The sequence below is a fragment of the Chiloscyllium plagiosum genome, unplaced genomic scaffold (genome assembly GCF_037043375.1).
Source record: "Chiloscyllium plagiosum isolate Xiang-an unplaced genomic scaffold, Cpla_swu_hap1 HiC_scaffold_9, whole genome shotgun sequence".
Taxonomy (NCBI): domain Eukaryota; kingdom Metazoa; phylum Chordata; class Chondrichthyes; order Orectolobiformes; family Hemiscylliidae; genus Chiloscyllium; species Chiloscyllium plagiosum.
The window spans coordinates 89,582,321-89,599,519 of NW_028270147.1; the positions used below are offsets into that span (position 1 = coordinate 89,582,321).

Sequence of the window (17,199 nt, forward strand, 5' to 3'; positions counted from 1 at the left end):
CTGCACCTAAAATGCTCAATATTTACAAATCGATAGTTACATCGAACCATCAATAATCAATACTTAGCTTTCTTATTGTAACAGTTCACCATAAATACTCAATACTTAAATAATAAAACAGACACTGCACCATTAATACTCAATAGTTAAAAAGTATATTGATGGATGTAGGTTTGCTCGCGGAGCTGGAAGGTTCATTTTAATATGTTTTATCACCATATTAGGTAACATCTGCAGTCAGCCTCCAGATGAAGCATTGGTGGCATGGCCTGCTTTCTATTTAGGTGTTTAGGTTTCCTTGGGTTGGTGATATTATTTCCTGTGGTAACATCATTTCCCGTGGTGATGTTATTTCCTGTTCTTTTTCTCAGGGAGTGGTAAATGTGATACAAGTCAATGTGTTTGTTGATAAAATTCCAGTTGGAATGCCATGCTTCTAGGAATCCTCATGCGTGTCTCTGTTTGGCTTGTCCTAGGATGGATGTGTTGTCCCAGTCGAAGTGGTGTCCTTCCTCATCTGTATGTAAGGATACTAGCGAGAGTGGGTCATGTCTTTTTGTGGCTAATTGATGTTCATGTATCCTGGTGGTTAGTTTTCTGCCTGTTTGTCCAATGTCGTGTTTGTTACAGTTCTTGCATGGTATTTTGTAAATGCCATTAGTTTTGCTTGTTGTCTGGATAGGGTCTTTCAAGTTTATTAGCTGCTGTTTTAGTGTGCTGGTGAGTTTATGGGCTACCGTGATGCCAAGAGGTCCGAGTAGTCTAACACAGCAGGTCAGGCAGCATCCAAGGAGCAGGAGAATCAACGTTTCGGGCATGAGCCTTTCTTCAGGAATGAGGAGAGTGTGCCAAGCAGGCTAAGATAAAAAGGTAGGGAGGAGGGACTTGGGAGAGGGGCATTGGAAATGTGATAAGTGGAAGCAGGCTAAGGTGAGAGTGATAGCCCGGAGTGGGGCTGGAGGCGGAGAGGTCAGGAAGAAGATTGCAGGTTAGGAAGGTGGTGCTGAGTTCGAGGGTTGGGACTGAGACAAGGTGGGGGGGAGGGGAAATGAGGACACTGGAGAAATCTGAGTTCATCCCTTGTGGTTGGAGGGTTCCTAGGCGGAAGATGAGGCGCTCTTCCTCCAGCCGCCGTGTTGCTATGGTCTGGCGATGGAGGAGTCCAAGGACCTGCATGTCCTTGGAGGAGTGGGAGGGGGCGTTGAAGTGTTGAGCCACGAGGTGGTTGGGTTGGTTGGTCCGGGTGTCCCAGAGGTGTTCTGAAACGTTCTGCAAATAGGCGGCCTGTCTCCCCATTATAGAGGAGGCCGCATCGGGTGCAGCGGATACAGTAAATGATGTGTGTGGAGGTGCAGGTGAACTTACGGAACTTTTCAGAGTCCACACAGATCATTTATTGCATCCGCTGCACCCGATGCGGCCTCCTCTATATTGGGGAGACAGGCCGCCTACTTGCGGAACGGTTCAGAGAACACCTCTGGGACACCCGGACCAACCAACCCAACCACCTCGTGGCTCAACACTTCAACTCCCCCTCCCACTCCACCAAGGACATGCAGGTCCTTGGACTCCTCCATCGCCAGACCATAGCAACACGACGGCTGGAGGAAGAGCGCCTCATCTTCCGCCTAGGAACCCTCCAACCACAAGGGATGAACTCAGATTTCTCCAGTGTCCTCATTTCCCCTCCCCCCCACCTTGTCTCAGTCCCAACCCTCGAACTCAGCACCACCTTCCTAACCTGCAATCTTCTTCCTCACCTCTCCGCCCCACCTCCACTCCGGCCTATCACCCTCATCTTAACCTCCTTCCACTTATCACATTTCCAACACCCCTCCCCCAACTCCCTCCTCCCTACCTTTTATCTTAGCCTGCTTGGCACACTCTCCTCATTCCTAAAGAAGGTCTTATGCCCGAAACATCGACTCTCCTGCTCCTTGGATGCTGCGCTTTTCCAGGAACAGATTTTCAGCTGTGATCTCCAGCATCTGCAGTCCTCACTTTCTCCTAAGTAGTCTAACAGTCATTTCCACGATGTCTTTGATGTAGGGGAGAGTGGCGAGGGTTTCTGGCCATGTTTCATCTCTTTGTTGGGGTTTGTTGCTGAGAAATCGGCAGACTGTGTTCATTGGATACCCGTTCTTTTTGAATATGCTGTATAGGTGATTTTCCTCTGCTCTTTGTAGTTACTTTGCGCTGCAATGTGTGGTGGCTCATTGAAACAATGTTCTAATACAGCTTCATTTGTGGGTGTTGGGATGATCACTTTTGTAGTTCACTATTTGGTCCGTATGTGTTGTTTTCCCATAGACGCTGGTTTGAAGTTCCCCGTTGGCTGTTCGTTCTACTGCGATATCTAGGAATGGCAGTTCGTTGTTGCTTTCCTCTTTAGTGAATTTTACGCCCGTAAGGGTATTATTGATGGTCTTGAGAAACAACAAACCTCAACAAGCAGACAAAACACGTCCAGGAACCCGAGCCACTCTCCCCTACATCAAAGGCATCTCTGAAATGACTGCCAGATTACTCAAACCTCTTGGCACCATGGTAGCCCACAAACCCACCAACATGCTAAAACAACAACTAATGAACTTGAAAGAGCCTATACAGAAAACAAGCAAAACTAATGTCATTTACAAAATACCTTGCAAGAACTGTAACAAACAGGCAGTAAACTAACCACCAGGATACATGAACATCAATTAGCCACAAAAAGACATGACCCACTCTCACCAGTATCCTAACATACAGATGAGGAAGGACACCACCTCGAGTGGGACAACACATCCACTATATCATCAATAATCAATATTGGTGCTGTGAAACTGCATAACTTATAATCAATATTTAAACATTATAGTGCAATACGGCACCATCAATAATCAAAGTTTAAACACTGATATTATGACACTGTATAATTTTTCATTAATATTTAAACACAAGACACCGTGACACTGCATCATTATTAATCAATATTTAGTCACTGATACTCTGACACTGCAGCATCAATAACGAATATTTAAACACTGACACTGTTACTCTACATCGTCAACAATTAAAATGTTTACAGTGTTCCAAGAACATTATTATTGATTAAAAAGGAATAATCTTTGGTAATGTGGCACTGTGGCATCAGTAAACTCAAAGTTAAGACTGACACCATGCCAATGTAAGTCAGCTTAACATTGTTACCCTGACACAGTATCTCTTCCAATTATTAAAAAAAAACACTGACATCATTATTTCGGATGGTGAAAAGCCACAATATAAATGATGCCAAATCACTCCAAGATCTAAGCTCAACATGTGTGCACGGATGCAATATATTGCGCAATCTGCAAATACCATGTCACAGTGCCATCAGTAAACAACTTCTAAACATGGCACTGTGCCATTCATATACCAAAACATTTATGAACATTAATAAAACAATCTATCACCAAAAGATAATATGCAAACCCTGCTACTATGGCACTGTACCAACTTTAAACTTGTAAACACTGCTGCTGCAGCAGTGTATAATTTACAAACAATATTTAAACACATGTCACAGCAGCAAGCCATGTAGAAACAATACTTAAACACACAGACCATGCTACTGTACAACCTTAAAACAAAATTTCAACCAGCACTATGACACTGCATTAGCACTCAAAACTATTGAATTGCAGTTTTCCAATCCAAAGCCACAGTTCTTGAATTTGGATAACTTAATAATGACAATGATGAAACTGTGGCAAATGCATCAGCATTCCCTCCATGTATTTCTTTTCATACACCAGGGTGGGATTTATTGGCACCTGGAGATTTGCCTTGTTCTTTTCTCCAAACCATGTTGTTATGTAAGTTCCTCACTTGGATTGATATTTTTTTTTAAAACTTCCTATGGACCACTCTTTTACAGTAAAATGTGACACAACTCACACCTAAGAAGCCTGTCCTTCTCTTATTGGTCATTATTAGGTCACATGCATCTGTCTTTAATGAACCCACATTCCTCTGTACCACAGTCTCTCGTAACATATTTATGGGAACTTTTACTGTTAGCTTTGCTATTCCTCACAAGTTTCTTTTCCCCATATTCGCTTTTTGCAGCTTTTATAGCTTTCTCCAAATCCCTTTATGGCCATTTTTATTTCTAAAACAGCTCTCCCAGTCCGCTGGATTTCCACTTTTCTTTGACTCAGCAGTGCAAGCACTTCCTGGCCTCACGGGCGGCTTACTCTTCCCACCCTTTTTAAGGGGTTGGAAAAGAAGTTGACACTTAGGGTGCTGTCAAAATTGATGGTAAAAAGTGGTTTGAAGTGTCTGCCTGGCATCTGGCTGGAGCATACGTACCCAGAGTGTGGTTGCGTCCATTGGTGTCAATGAGCTGGACTGTAACCGATTTGCGGTGCTGGTCATACAGTGTTGTACCATCTGCAGATAAATAAATTAGAATCGAGCTGGCCACACCAGGGTGATCAAAACTGACCTAAGTTTTGAAAAAGAAACATGAAGAAAGCAGCATTTGAAATTACAAAAAATCTTTTTTTGTTGTTGTTGTTGTTGTTATTTGCTGAATCCAGCAAATGGACAAGAGGAAATACTGCAAACGGGAGAAATTGAAGTATTTTCTTTCTTTAATTAAAAAAAAAAGACAGAAAATGCTGGAAATCCACCGTGTCTGAGAGAGAACAGCCAACAGCTTTGGAACGGCTAAGGCAGAACCTAATGAGATTTTACAGTCATAAACTCAAGTTCGCAATCTCTTCTTGCAAGATCCTCATGTTGGCTCAGAAAGCCAAGCATTGGTACTACTTCTGAAAGCACACAGCCAGATTCTTCTGGAGTCATCTACTCCAAGCCGACTTCTCCAAATCTTTTCACATTCTCCCTATGCAAATACTTACAGATTCTCTTATCAATGTTACAATTTGCTGCCATAATTCTCAGTTGTAAAGCATTACACATTTAAATGCTCTGATAGTGAGATCAATAATCCTCCTAACTAAACCCAAGTCAGCGTCAACTTGGATCATCCAATTGACATGGATTGAAGTTGCGAAAGCGATCAATGGTCAGTTAGGGATACATAATCAAGACAGCCCACAATGATTCAACCAACGTACTGTAGGGTGAGAGGTACACAATAGGGGTAAGTGATATTGGTTCTATACAACGTTCAGTGCATAATAGTCAAGAGAGTGATCACATGCTCCAATTGGTTTAATATTCTATCCAGTGCAGGGTATTCAATATGAAGAGGCAACAGTAATTTGCTTTATCTCCAGTGCAAATATTTCCACTGATATACTTGTTCCAGTGGAAACTTAATTTTGATAATTGAAGTGAAATCAAATATGCATTTTCAATGGTAACTTAAGCAAAAGAAACCAGAAGACAAATTAAAATGAAAATACAGAGGTAGTGATTTGATGCTCACTATTTATTACTTTAGATAAAATGATGAACTGGCATTTTGGAGTGTCATGCAACAAAAGGGACTCCTACAATTTAGTGAAAGGTTTAATGCATTTCTTAAAAATATATCTCTACTGACCAAAGAAGCAGCATCGAGTGCAACGAGCAAAGTCTTCTTACCTTCAGCCACAGCTTGTTTTCAGCATCAGAGTTGTGGTATGAAGAGTGCTGGTTAAAGTCCCATTCATTAACAGTGTAGAAGGGAACAGTACATGGAAACCAGGCATATTGGGACAACCCATCATTCACATCCAGAAATTCAGTCTGACAGACCTGGAGGATCAGACAACATCCAACTCTTACAATCAGGGCATACAGAACATAACAGAACAGCCACTCAATACCTAAAACATGTCCAAAATCTTACTGCAAAATGACTAGTTTCAATTTCAACACAAAACAAAAATCAATCAGAATGCAGAATGATTATCAATTTATTGTTGAGCATTCTGAACTACAAAATAGGTCTACAGGCAAGTTTGAAAGAAGAAACTAAGCACCTTTTTCAAATCATGTAAATAAACAAGTGCATAAAAATGCATCATAATTCGACAGTAAGGATTCAATTATTTGAATGGAGCACTGCAAGTTTTACTTAAATTCACACTGCATCCCAAGTTTGTTCAGAGATGCTGGTATTATATTCCTGAAAGTCATTTGGAGAATGAGGATGGATACTTGAGCCAATCTTTACTCATCTTATATTTACTTATAGAGTAAATATACACGATCTCCTAACTCAATCACATCACACTTTCAGGAAACTTTTCTTCAGATGTGTTCAGTTAAAACCCTAATTAATCTCTTTAACCAGCTTTGGATTTATGACAATTAACAAGTAATTAACAGCTAAAGGGCAATGTTTCAGCACTATAGGTAAGTGTTAAAGGGACATGACCCTCACAAGCCAATCATATTCTTTGGATTTACATAGTTGGGCCACTTCTGCCAAACGGTTGGTTGGCTAAACTTGATTGTGATGTGGTGGAGCTCATGGTGGGGGTCAATAGTAACAGCATGTTCACAGTGTGGTGAGATGAATTTAACAGTGTTACAATACAGGATAAATCCTATACGGTCAGATCCACCGACGTCCTGCTCCTGCTGGCCGACTGTCACCTACAGGACGAGCAGCGGGCTGGTAAGGGAACGTGGAAGCTGAACACAAAGCTGTTGACCCCGGGAAACATTGAGGAGCTCAAGAGGGACTACGCAGGTTGGAGAACCGTGAAGCCCCTCTTTGAGTCCCCAGCGGACTGGGGGGAAACAGTAAAAGGGAACATCAAGAGGTTCTTTATCCTCAAAGGTGTTCAGGAGGCGAGAGAGAGGCGGGAAAACTGTCCCAGCTCCAGGGAAGTATGCAGAACCTGCTTCTGCTGCAGACAATGGGGGTGGATGTCACAGAGGATCTCAATGAGGTGAAGGGCCAGCAAGCCTCGCTCTTTGCCTCGGAGGCTTCCAAGATAATTTTCTGGTCCAGGGTCCGCTCGGTGGAGCAGGACGAGACGTGCTCACATTTCTTCTTCCAGAAGGTGCACAAAAGAGAGCTCTGTGCTCAGCAGCCTGAAGGAAGAAGATGGCTCGATAACGTCATCTCAGGCTGATGTCATGAGGATCAGCAAATCCTTCTATGCCAGTCTGTATGACGCGAAGCCGACTGACAGCGTGGCCTCCCAGTCATTCCTGTCCTCTATCACGGAGGTCTTAGATGACAGAACACGGGAGGGGCTGGACCAGCCGTTATCTTTGGATGAGCTGACCAAGGCCCTCGAGTCCTTCGAAAAGAATAAAACTCCCAGAAGCGACGGCTTACCGGTTGAGCTCTATTCCGCTCTGTGGGACTTGATTGGCCAGGACCTGCTGGAGGTGTATGTCAGTATGCTTCGGGCAGGTACCATGAGTGAAACCATGAGGAAAGGCATCATCACCCTCATCTATAAGCGGAAGGGGGAGAGGGAGGAACTCAAACATTGGAGACCAATCTCACTGTTGAATGCGGATTACAAAATTCTGTCAAAGGTAATCGCCAACCGGGTCAGGTCTGCTCTGGGGGCGGTGATTCACCCTGACCAAACCTGTGCTGTGCCGGGCAGGAAGATCGCTGAGAGTCTCGCACTCCTCAGGGATACGATCGCCTACATGCAGGACAGAGGGTTGGACACCTGCCTGATCAGCCTGGACCAGGAGAAAGCCTTTGACAGGATATCACGCACGTATATGAGAGATGTTCTCTCCAAAATGGGCTTTGGGGAGGGAATCTGCAATTGGATCAGACTGCTCGACACCAACATTGTCAGTGCAGTCTCAATCAATGGGTGGGAATCAGATAGCTTCCCAGTCAGATCTGGAGTCAGGCAGGGCTGCCCTCTCTCTCCTGCCTTGTTTGTGTACTGCATAGAGCCATTTGCTGAGTCCATCAGGAAGGATGCGAGCCTGAAAGGGGTGACTATTCCTGGCAGCGGGGGCATGCTTGTACATGGATGACATCGCCATTTTCTGCTCGGATCCGCTGTCCGTGCGCAGACTCATGTGCATATGTGACCAGTTCAAACAGGCCTCGAGAGCCAAGGTAAACCGAGGCAAGAGCGAGGCCATGCTCTTTGGGAATTGGGCTGACCAAACCTCAATCCCCTTCACGGTCAGGACCGACCACCTGAAGGTGCTGGGTATTTGGTTCGGGGGGGGGGGGGGGGGGCTGGGGCGTGCGCCAAGTCTTGGGAGGAGCATATCAGCAAAGTAAGGCAGAAACTGGACAGTTGGAAGCTACAGTCGATCTCCATTGTAGGAAAAAACCTGGTCATCAGGTATGAGGCACTGTCTTTGCTGTTATACGTGGCACAGGTCTGGCCTATTTCCAGAACCTGTGCCGCTGCAGTCACCCGGGCCATCTTCCAGTTTATATGGAGATCAAAGATGGACCGGGTCCAAAGGGACTCGATGTATAAAGATCTGGGCAACGGGGGAAAAAATACACCCAATGCCACCCTCACCCTGTTGGCCACCTTTGTGTGTGGCTGCATCAAGCTGTGCGTGGATCCCCGGTACGCAAACACCAAGTGTCACTATGTACTGAGGTTCTACCTGTCCCCGGTGTTGTGAAGGATGGGCCTGGCCTCGCTGCCTCGGAACGCTCCGAGTAGTTGGACCGTTCCGTATCACCTGTCCTTCTTGGAGAAGTTTATGAAGTAAAACACCTTTGACCACAAGTCCATCAGGAAGTGGTCAGCACATAGTGTCCTTGAGACCCTTCGGGAAAAGAAGAGGGCGGATCCTATTGAGCAGTTCCCTGAGCAGACTGTCAAAGCCATTTGGTAGAATGCCTCATCGCCAGAACTTTCCAACAAGCACCAAGACATGGCTTGGCTGGTGGTGAGAAGGGCTCTGCCTGTGAGATCCTTTATGCACGCCCGCACTCTCAGCCACACCGCACGCTGCCCTCGAAGCAGCTGCGGGGGGGACGAGACTGTCACACACCTCCTTCTGGAATGTGCCTACGCTGAAGAAGTCTGGAGAGGAATGCAGTGGTGTTTGTCGAGTTTCGTCCCGAGCAGTGCCATGACGCGGGACTCTGTGCTCTACGGTCTGTTCCCCGGGACGCACACCAAGACAAATATCAACTCTGCCTGGAGGATCATCAACTTGGTGAAGGACGCTCTCTGGGCGGTCCGAAACCTGTTGATCTTCCAGCTGAAGGAGTTGACCCCGACTGAGTGTTGCAGACTGGCACATTCCAAGGTCCAGGACTATGTGTTGAGGGACGCACTGAAGCTTGGGGCAGCTGCCGCCAAGGCGCAGTGGGGAAAGTCCACCGTGTAACATCTGCCTGCCTAAAGAAGAACAGGGGGCCCGCGTAGTCATTTGGGCTCTGCTGACGCCTCAGGTAAATATATGGATATATGATTGATAAACGTACAGACCTGTATATACAAATGATAAATTCTGATCTCTGTATGCAAAGAAATGGAATGTTTACGTATGTATGGCATGACCAACTGTACAGTCCATCAAAATATTTTATGAATAAAGCATATTTTTGAAATTTAAAAAAAAATAATTTTTTAAGTCCAAAACAGAACATTAGACAACAACTACTTACAACTCCTTTCTATTAAACCTATCTTTTTCTCCCACTCTATAATACTGTTCTGATAAAAACCCCGATTAAGATTTTTTTTAAAAATCACGCTTCAAAACCAGTCAGTTGTCACTGTATCCTTGATATCTTCGTTTGTCCTTACCTGGGTCTTTTCTTTGGTTTTCTGCTTCACAACTTTCATATAGAACATAGAACATAGAACAGTACAGCACAGAACAGGCCCTTCAGCCCACGATGTTGTGCCGACCACTGATCCTCAAATTTCTGTGACCATATGCATGTCTAGTAGTCTCTTAAATGTCCCCAATGACCTTGCTTCCACAATTGCTGCTGGCAATGCATTCCATGCTCTTTCAACTCTCTGTTTAAAGAACCTGCCTCTGACATTCCCTCTATACTTTCCTCCAACCAGCTTAAAACTATGACCCCTCGTGTTAGCCATTTCTGCCCTGGGAAATAGTCTCTGGCTATCGACTCTATCTATGCCTCTCATTATCTTGTATGCCTCAATTAGGTCCCCTCTCCTCCTCCTTTTCTCCAATGAAAAAAGTCCAAGCTCAGTCAACTTCTCTTCATAAGATAAGCCCTCCAGTCCAGGCAGCATCCTGGTAAACCTCCTCTGAACCCTCTCCAAAGCATCCACATCTTTCCTATAATAGGGCGACCAGAACTGGATGCAGTATTCCAAGTGCGGTCGAACCAAAGTTTTATAGAGCTGCAACAAGATCTCATGACTCTTAAACTCAATTCCCCCTGTTAATGAAAGCCAAAACAACATATGCTTTCTTAACAACCCTGTCCACTTGGGTGGCCATTTTAAGGGATCTATGTACCTGCACACCAAGATCCCTCTGTTCCTCCACACTGCCAAGAATCCTATCCTTAATCCTGTACTCAGCTTTCAAATTCGACCTTCCAAAATGCATCACCTCGCATTTATCCAGGTTGAACTCCATTTGCCACCTCTCAGCCCATCTCTGCATCCTGTCAATGTCCTGCTGCAGCCTACAACAGCCCTCTATACTGTCAACGACACCTCCAACCTTTGTGTCATCTGCAAACTTGCTGACCCATCCTTCAATCCCCTCATCCAAGTCATTAATAAAAATTACAAACAGTAGAGGCCCAAGGACAGAGCCCTGTGGAACACCACTCACCACAGACTTCCAGGCAGAATATTTTCCATCTACTAACACTCGCTGTCTTCTGTTGGCCAGCCAATTCTGTATCCAGACAGCTACGTTCCCCTTTATCCCATTCCTCCTGACCTTCTGAATGAGCCTACCATGGGGAACCTTATCAAATGCCTTGTTGAAGTCCATATACACCACATCCACAGCTCGACCCTCATCAACTTTTCTAGTCACATCCTCAAAGAACTTGATAAGGTTTGTGAGGCATGACCTGCCCCTCACAAAGCCGTGTTGACTACATTTAATCAAACCATGGTCTTCCAGATGGTCATAAATCCTATCCCTCAGAATCCTTTCTAACACCTTGCAGACGACAGGCGTGAGACTTACTGGTCTGTAATTGCCAGGGATTTCCCTATTTACTTTCTTGAAGAGAGGAATTACATTTGCCTCTCTCCAGTCCTCAGATACGACTCCAGTGGAGAGCGAGGATGCAAAGATTTTCGCAAGTGGCGAAGCAATTGCATTTCTCATTTCCCAAAGCAGCCGAGGACAAATCTGGTCTGGGCCTGGCGACTTGTCAATCTTAATGTTTGACAAAATTTCAGCACATCAGCTTCCTCTATCTCTATCCATTCCAGCGTGCACACCTACTCTTCAAAGGTTTCATTCACTACAAAGTTTGTTTCTTTCGTAAAGACAGAAGCAAAAAACTCATTTAGGGCTTCCCCTACCTCCTCAGACTCCATACACAAATTCCTTATGCTATCCCTGATCGGCCCTACTCTTTCTTTGACCATTCTCTTATTCCTCACATAAGTGTAAAATGCCTTTGTGTTCTCTCTAATCCGTTCTGCCAAGCCTTTCTCGTGCCCCCTCCTGGCTCTCCTCAGACCATTTTTGAGCTCCTTCCTCGCCTGCCTGTAATCCTCTAGAGCTGAGCTTGACCCTAGCTTCCCCCACCTTATGTAAGCTACCTTCTTCATTTTGATGAGAAGCTCCACCGCTCTCGTCATCCGAGGTTCCTTTACCTTACCCCTTCTTGTCTGTCTCAGAGGGACATATTTATTCATCACTTGCAACAACTGCTCCTTAAACAGTCTCCACGTCTATACTGCCTTTACCATGGAACAATTGCTCCCAATCCATGCTTCCTAACTCATGTCTAATCGCATCATAGTTTCCTCTTCCCCAATTAAATATCCTCCCATTTTGCCTAATCCTCTCCTTCTCCATAGCTATGTAGAATGTGAGGCAGTTGTCACTATCACCAAAATGCTCTCCCATCACAAGATCTGATACCTGCCCCGGCTCGTTTCTGAGCACGAAGTCTAGAATGGCCTCTCCCCTTGTCGGCCTGTCAACGTACTGAGTTAGGAAACCCTCCTAAACACACCTTACAAAAACAGCTCCATTCAAATCTTCTGCTCGAAGGAGATTCCAATCAATATTGGGAAAGTTAAAGTCACCCATTACAACCATTACACCCATTACTACGTCCACACTTTTCCAAAATCTGCCGACCTATGCTTTCTTCAATCTCCTTGCTGCTATTGGGGGGCCTGTAGTAAACCTCTAACGAGGTGACTGCTCCCTTGCTGTTCCTAATTTCCACCCATACTGACTCGGTAGGCAGATCTTCCTCGACAATGGAAGCTTCTATAGCTGTGATACCCTCTCTGATTAGTGGTGCTACACCCCCTCCTCTTTTTCCCCCCTCCCTGTTCTTTTTAAATGCTCTAAACCCTGGAACATCCAGCAACCATTCCTGCCCCTGAGAAACCCATGTCTCCGTTATGGCCACAACATCATAGCACCAGGTACTGATCCATGCTCTAAGTTCATCACTTTTATTCCTGATACTCCTTGCGTTAAACCAAACACACTTTAACTGATCCCTTGGTTCCTTCCCATGAAAATCCTTCCCACTAGCTGGTCTACCTCTTGCTATTGCCTCATCTGCATCAACTCTCACCTCCGGTATACAGCTCAGGTTCCCACCCCCCTGCCATACTAGTTTAAACCCTCTCGAACTACTCGAGCAAACCTTCCACCCAGGACGTTGGTCCCCTTCCAGTTCAGATGCAACCCGTCCTTCTTGTACAGGTCCCACCTTCCCCAGAAGGCATCCCAATTATCTACATATCTGAAGCCCTCCCTCCTATACCAGCTGCGCAGCCACGTGTTAAGCTGTGCCCGCTCCCTGTTCCTCACCTCGCTATCTCGTGGCACCGGTAGTAAACTAGAGAACACTACTCTGTTCGTCCTGTTTTGCAGCTTCCATCCTAACTCCCTGAAATCACTTTTTATATCCTCGATCCTTTTCCTGGCTATATCATTAGTGCCAATATGTAACACGATTTCTGGCTGTTCGCCCTCCCCTTTTAGAACCTTATACACCCGATTGGAGACGTCCTAGACCCTGGCACCAGGGAGGCAACAAACCTTCCGGGAATCCCGATCCTGACCACAAAATCTCCTGTCGATTCCCCTAACTATCGAGTCCCCTACCACGAGTACTTTTCTATTCTGCCCCCTTCCTTTCTTTGCCACAGTGTCAGGCTCAGTGCCAGAGAACTGACTGCTATGGCTTTCCTCTGGTAGGCCAACCCCCCCAGCAGTATCCAAAACGGTATACTTATTGCTGAGGGGAATGTCTACAGGGGAAAGCTGCACTGTCTGTTACATATGAAATGGTACCTTTCAGAGAGAGGCTCCGCAGGCCATATCTTTGTTGGTTGGTACTTTTTGCCACCCTTTGCCATTCTAAATGTCCGATTTTATATACCCAAAAACATCAATCCATCTCACTGGTTTGATGTCATCAAAAGATTAAAATTCAAATTTGATTGCATTTTGGTATCTTGGGGCATAATTTAAACTAACTGGCCAAATTCAAATTTGTTGTGTACCATGGCAACGCAGCTCCAGCTATTTGTTTTCACTGCCAAATGTTATATTTTAAAATTTTCTGCAAGCTCTGTGCCACTCTAGGTCCGTGCCAGCTTCCGCTCGCTCTTAAAGGTACAGTACCTACCTACACCTTCATAGCAACAGAGAAACACAAAGTTAACTACGTCTCTGTTTATGCCATGAAAAGAGAAATGTTAATTTGCTTTGTTTTGCTTCCTTTGTCCCCAATATTCTTCCTTCCTTGTTTGAAGGACCCTATGCAAATGGACTTTTCTCTTATTGACTAAAATGATAGACAGTAGGAATACTAGGTAGGCCTCATTAACCCAAACCAACTCCCTTTGTAACTGCAAGAGGTTTCCTTTGTCTCTAAAGCAACGTGTAAATGCTGAAGGGAAAGTTGACAAGATTTCCTAACTGGGTTTTTGGTATAACAAAACAGAGGGAAAATAAAACCCAACCAGTTAGGCAACATGAGTGGAGTGAGAGAAACAGAGTTAATCTTTAGGATACCAGAGTGAGCACATGCTAATATTGCTAATTGATACAAAGAAACGAGAACCATTATTCATTAAATCTGCACAGAATTGATTTACAAAGAACAAATGCAATAATGTAACCCAACAGAACTTGAATCCTTTAATGTTGTGATATATGACATATGCAAAGCTCCTTTCTTGATCCTAATCTCCTGAAGGATCCCTTACCTTGTTAATTTGTTCATACTTATCTCATATTCATCGACTGGCCTCAACTTTTTGCCTACCTTAGTTAAGGCAGGTTGGCCAGTTACCACTTTAACCGGACACCTCCTGTCATCCTGGTGAGGGCTGAAGGCCTGTGCTGCCCACTGGTCAGTGAAACCCTCTGGTGTCGGAAAGCCACAGTCACGAACACTACTTCTCCTCTCAAACTCCTCACAGACTCCATCCCCATCGTGAACATAACATAGGCTGGGCTCGCCTAAGGAAAGGCAGAGTGGAATTTACATGAAGTGTCTGACCACTTAAACCAGCAATATCACCAGGCACTCTCCATGCACTGAGTCAATGAGAAACGTTGTGACTATTAGTCTATCAGTAAATACACTACCCAAGCTGAACACAGAAAGGATCAGACAAACATCACCACGATGATCGATCAGTCTTGATGCTAGTGTTTGAAGGCAGGACTGCAGGAATAATCATCTGCTCGTCTCTTTACCAATAGCAGGAACCATTTAATGTCTCCCTGTCAATGCAGCAGGTTCCTCAGGACTGTACAGTAACTTGGTTTGATTTTATTATTGTCACATTGTACCTAAGTACAGTGAACAGTTTTGTTTTGCGTGCAGATCATAACATACAAATGATCATAGGGTGATTGAACAGAGCGAGGAATACAAAGTTACAGCTGCAAAGAAGGTGCCCAAAAAGCGAGCTTAATGTTAGATTTGAAATGCTACCTGGTAATGTTTGCCTGGTTTGCTTGAATATGTAATCGATTGACTCAGCGATGGGTCCACAAAGCCAAGGTGGCATGAGCAATACTATCAAGCGCAAACGTGCAGCAGCAAGCAGGAGTTCCTCACGCTGACCCATCTCTACAGTCTTGCAACACACCAGGACCTAGCAGGTGCTATACTAGGAGTGGGAAAGTGGTGGCTGTGTCCTACGCCTCCTGCGCTATTTTCACCTCCCTCCACAAGTCAGAGCTCAAAACCAGCCAGTATTTGTAACAGGACTTAAATTCTGCACCAGAAGGATGAATGTAGTTGTAAGCTTCAAGTCTCCTCAGGGTTGTGGTGCCAGAATACAGACATCAGCTGCTGAAACAGTACAGTAAAATGGAACATTCAGTCCATACAAGTAACAACCTTAACACTTTGGAAAGTGAAAACATCCAGGAGAGAGATTTGCAGAAACATGTTAGACACCAGAGGGAGAGTCATGTGTCACTAAAAGGAATGTTTTAGCACAGAAACATGCCCTTTGGCCCAACTATTCTGCTACATATGAATCTGCTTCCCACCCATCTTCACATCCTCTGATCTATATATCCTTCTCTTCCTTTCTCCATCAAATGTCCATTTTGATTTTGCCTTAAAGTGGTACATGAGGGTTTGAAGTAAAACCGAGTTCACTCATCAAATTTGAAGGCATCAGTCAATAGCTGAGGGTGGTTCAGTGATTAGCGCTGCTGTGACACAGCTTCAGGAACCTGGATTCAATTCCACCCTCAGGTGACTGTCTGTGTGGAGTTTGCATGCCCTTCCTGTGTCTGCATGGGTTTGCTCTGGGTGCTTGACTTCCTCCCATAGTCCAAAAGCCATGAAGATTAGATAGATTAACCATGCTAAACTGCCCTGTAGTGTCCAGGGATGTGCAGTCGAGGTGGTTTGGCCATGAGATATGCAGTCACGGGGATGGGAGGGGTGGTCTGGATGAGATGCTCTTTAGGGGGTCGGTGTGGACCCGATGGGCTGAATCATCTGCTTCCACACTGTAGGGATTCTATGATATTACTTTCTTTGATATTTAGGAAGGACGGCATGTTACTGCGACCTAATGAACATTTCCAGTCTCTAGAGAAGAAAGACTAAATGTATTTTCTTACAACTGCCCAGATCAGGATTTACTTTAAGGCAAATGCAATTGACAGTGTGAAGTGTTGCTGCCAGAAACACAGCCATTCAAAGGTTTGGCTTTCAGTCGTGCGTGAGAGCGGACACCAGTAAAAAAACAAAGTGCCGGCACTCAGTGTTACTTATTCTCCTCTAGGCTCCTTCTCAATCACCTATTAATGGGTCGCCACCTCCAGATGTGTGATTGCTCTTCCTATAAAGCATATCTGATGTTTTGGGTCAATGGTCATCTGGCAGGTTGTACCAATTATGAAGGTTAGATTGTTCCACTGACCCATCCCCATTTTCCCATGTGGACTGAATGAAAACAACAGGAGACACGGTGTGGTAATGGTTTGGATTAAGAGCAATCCTTTTCTCTTTTAAAAATAAAAGAGAAAAACTCACTAGTTTTTCGGAAGGCTTTACCATGAGAAAGATTGGTGTCTATAACAACACTGAACTCAAAGCAGAAGAACGTGGAACTAATTAAATCCACTAATTAACAGAATCTAACTGACTGGTGTTATTCAACCGCCATACATTAGAGCCAGCCCACCAACATTTCACATCACATCAAGACTAAAGACAAAGTGAAGAAACATATGCAGCTAGTGGGCAAAGCGTAAACGCTCTGAATACGTTCAGACCCAATTGATATATAACCTCTCCTCATGTGAGACACATGAGTACAAAATGGGCAGCATGCCAGACACCATCCTCTGCTGAGCCGCATTAGCCCTGTCACATAGTTCCACAAGACTCACGCTGGTAATCAGGAACAGCACTGCTCGAACAGATCACAAGCTGCAGAGAAGTGCCAATGATCAAAATTTGGAATTCTAGTTAATGCTTCGATCAGCTGGGACAATTCTGGCTGACACAAACTGTGGATAAAAAAACAGAATAAGCTGGCACTACTTAGAACTAGGAATGTATCTGCTGTTACCATTTTTTGGTTCTACTCTTGCCCCATTACCATCCTCTCTCTT

The 17,199-nt window shown here is 44.7% G+C and overlaps 1 protein-coding gene across 1 annotated transcript in view; it reads right to left on the bottom strand.

The window, feature by feature from the left end:
* The window catches only part of pappa2 (pappalysin 2), a 416,790-nt gene that overhangs the window by 190,555 nt on the left and 209,036 nt on the right, over window positions 1–17,199 (bottom strand). Inside the window, exons 10-12 of the mRNA XM_043700014.2 lie at window positions 14,372–14,568; window positions 5,584–5,736; window positions 4,339–4,474 (exon numbers count right to left, since the gene is read on the bottom strand). Coding sequence (XP_043555949.2) covers window positions 4,339–4,474; window positions 5,584–5,736; window positions 14,372–14,568 — 486 coding nt within the window. The remainder of the gene's footprint in view (window positions 1–4,338; window positions 4,475–5,583; window positions 5,737–14,371; window positions 14,569–17,199) is intronic.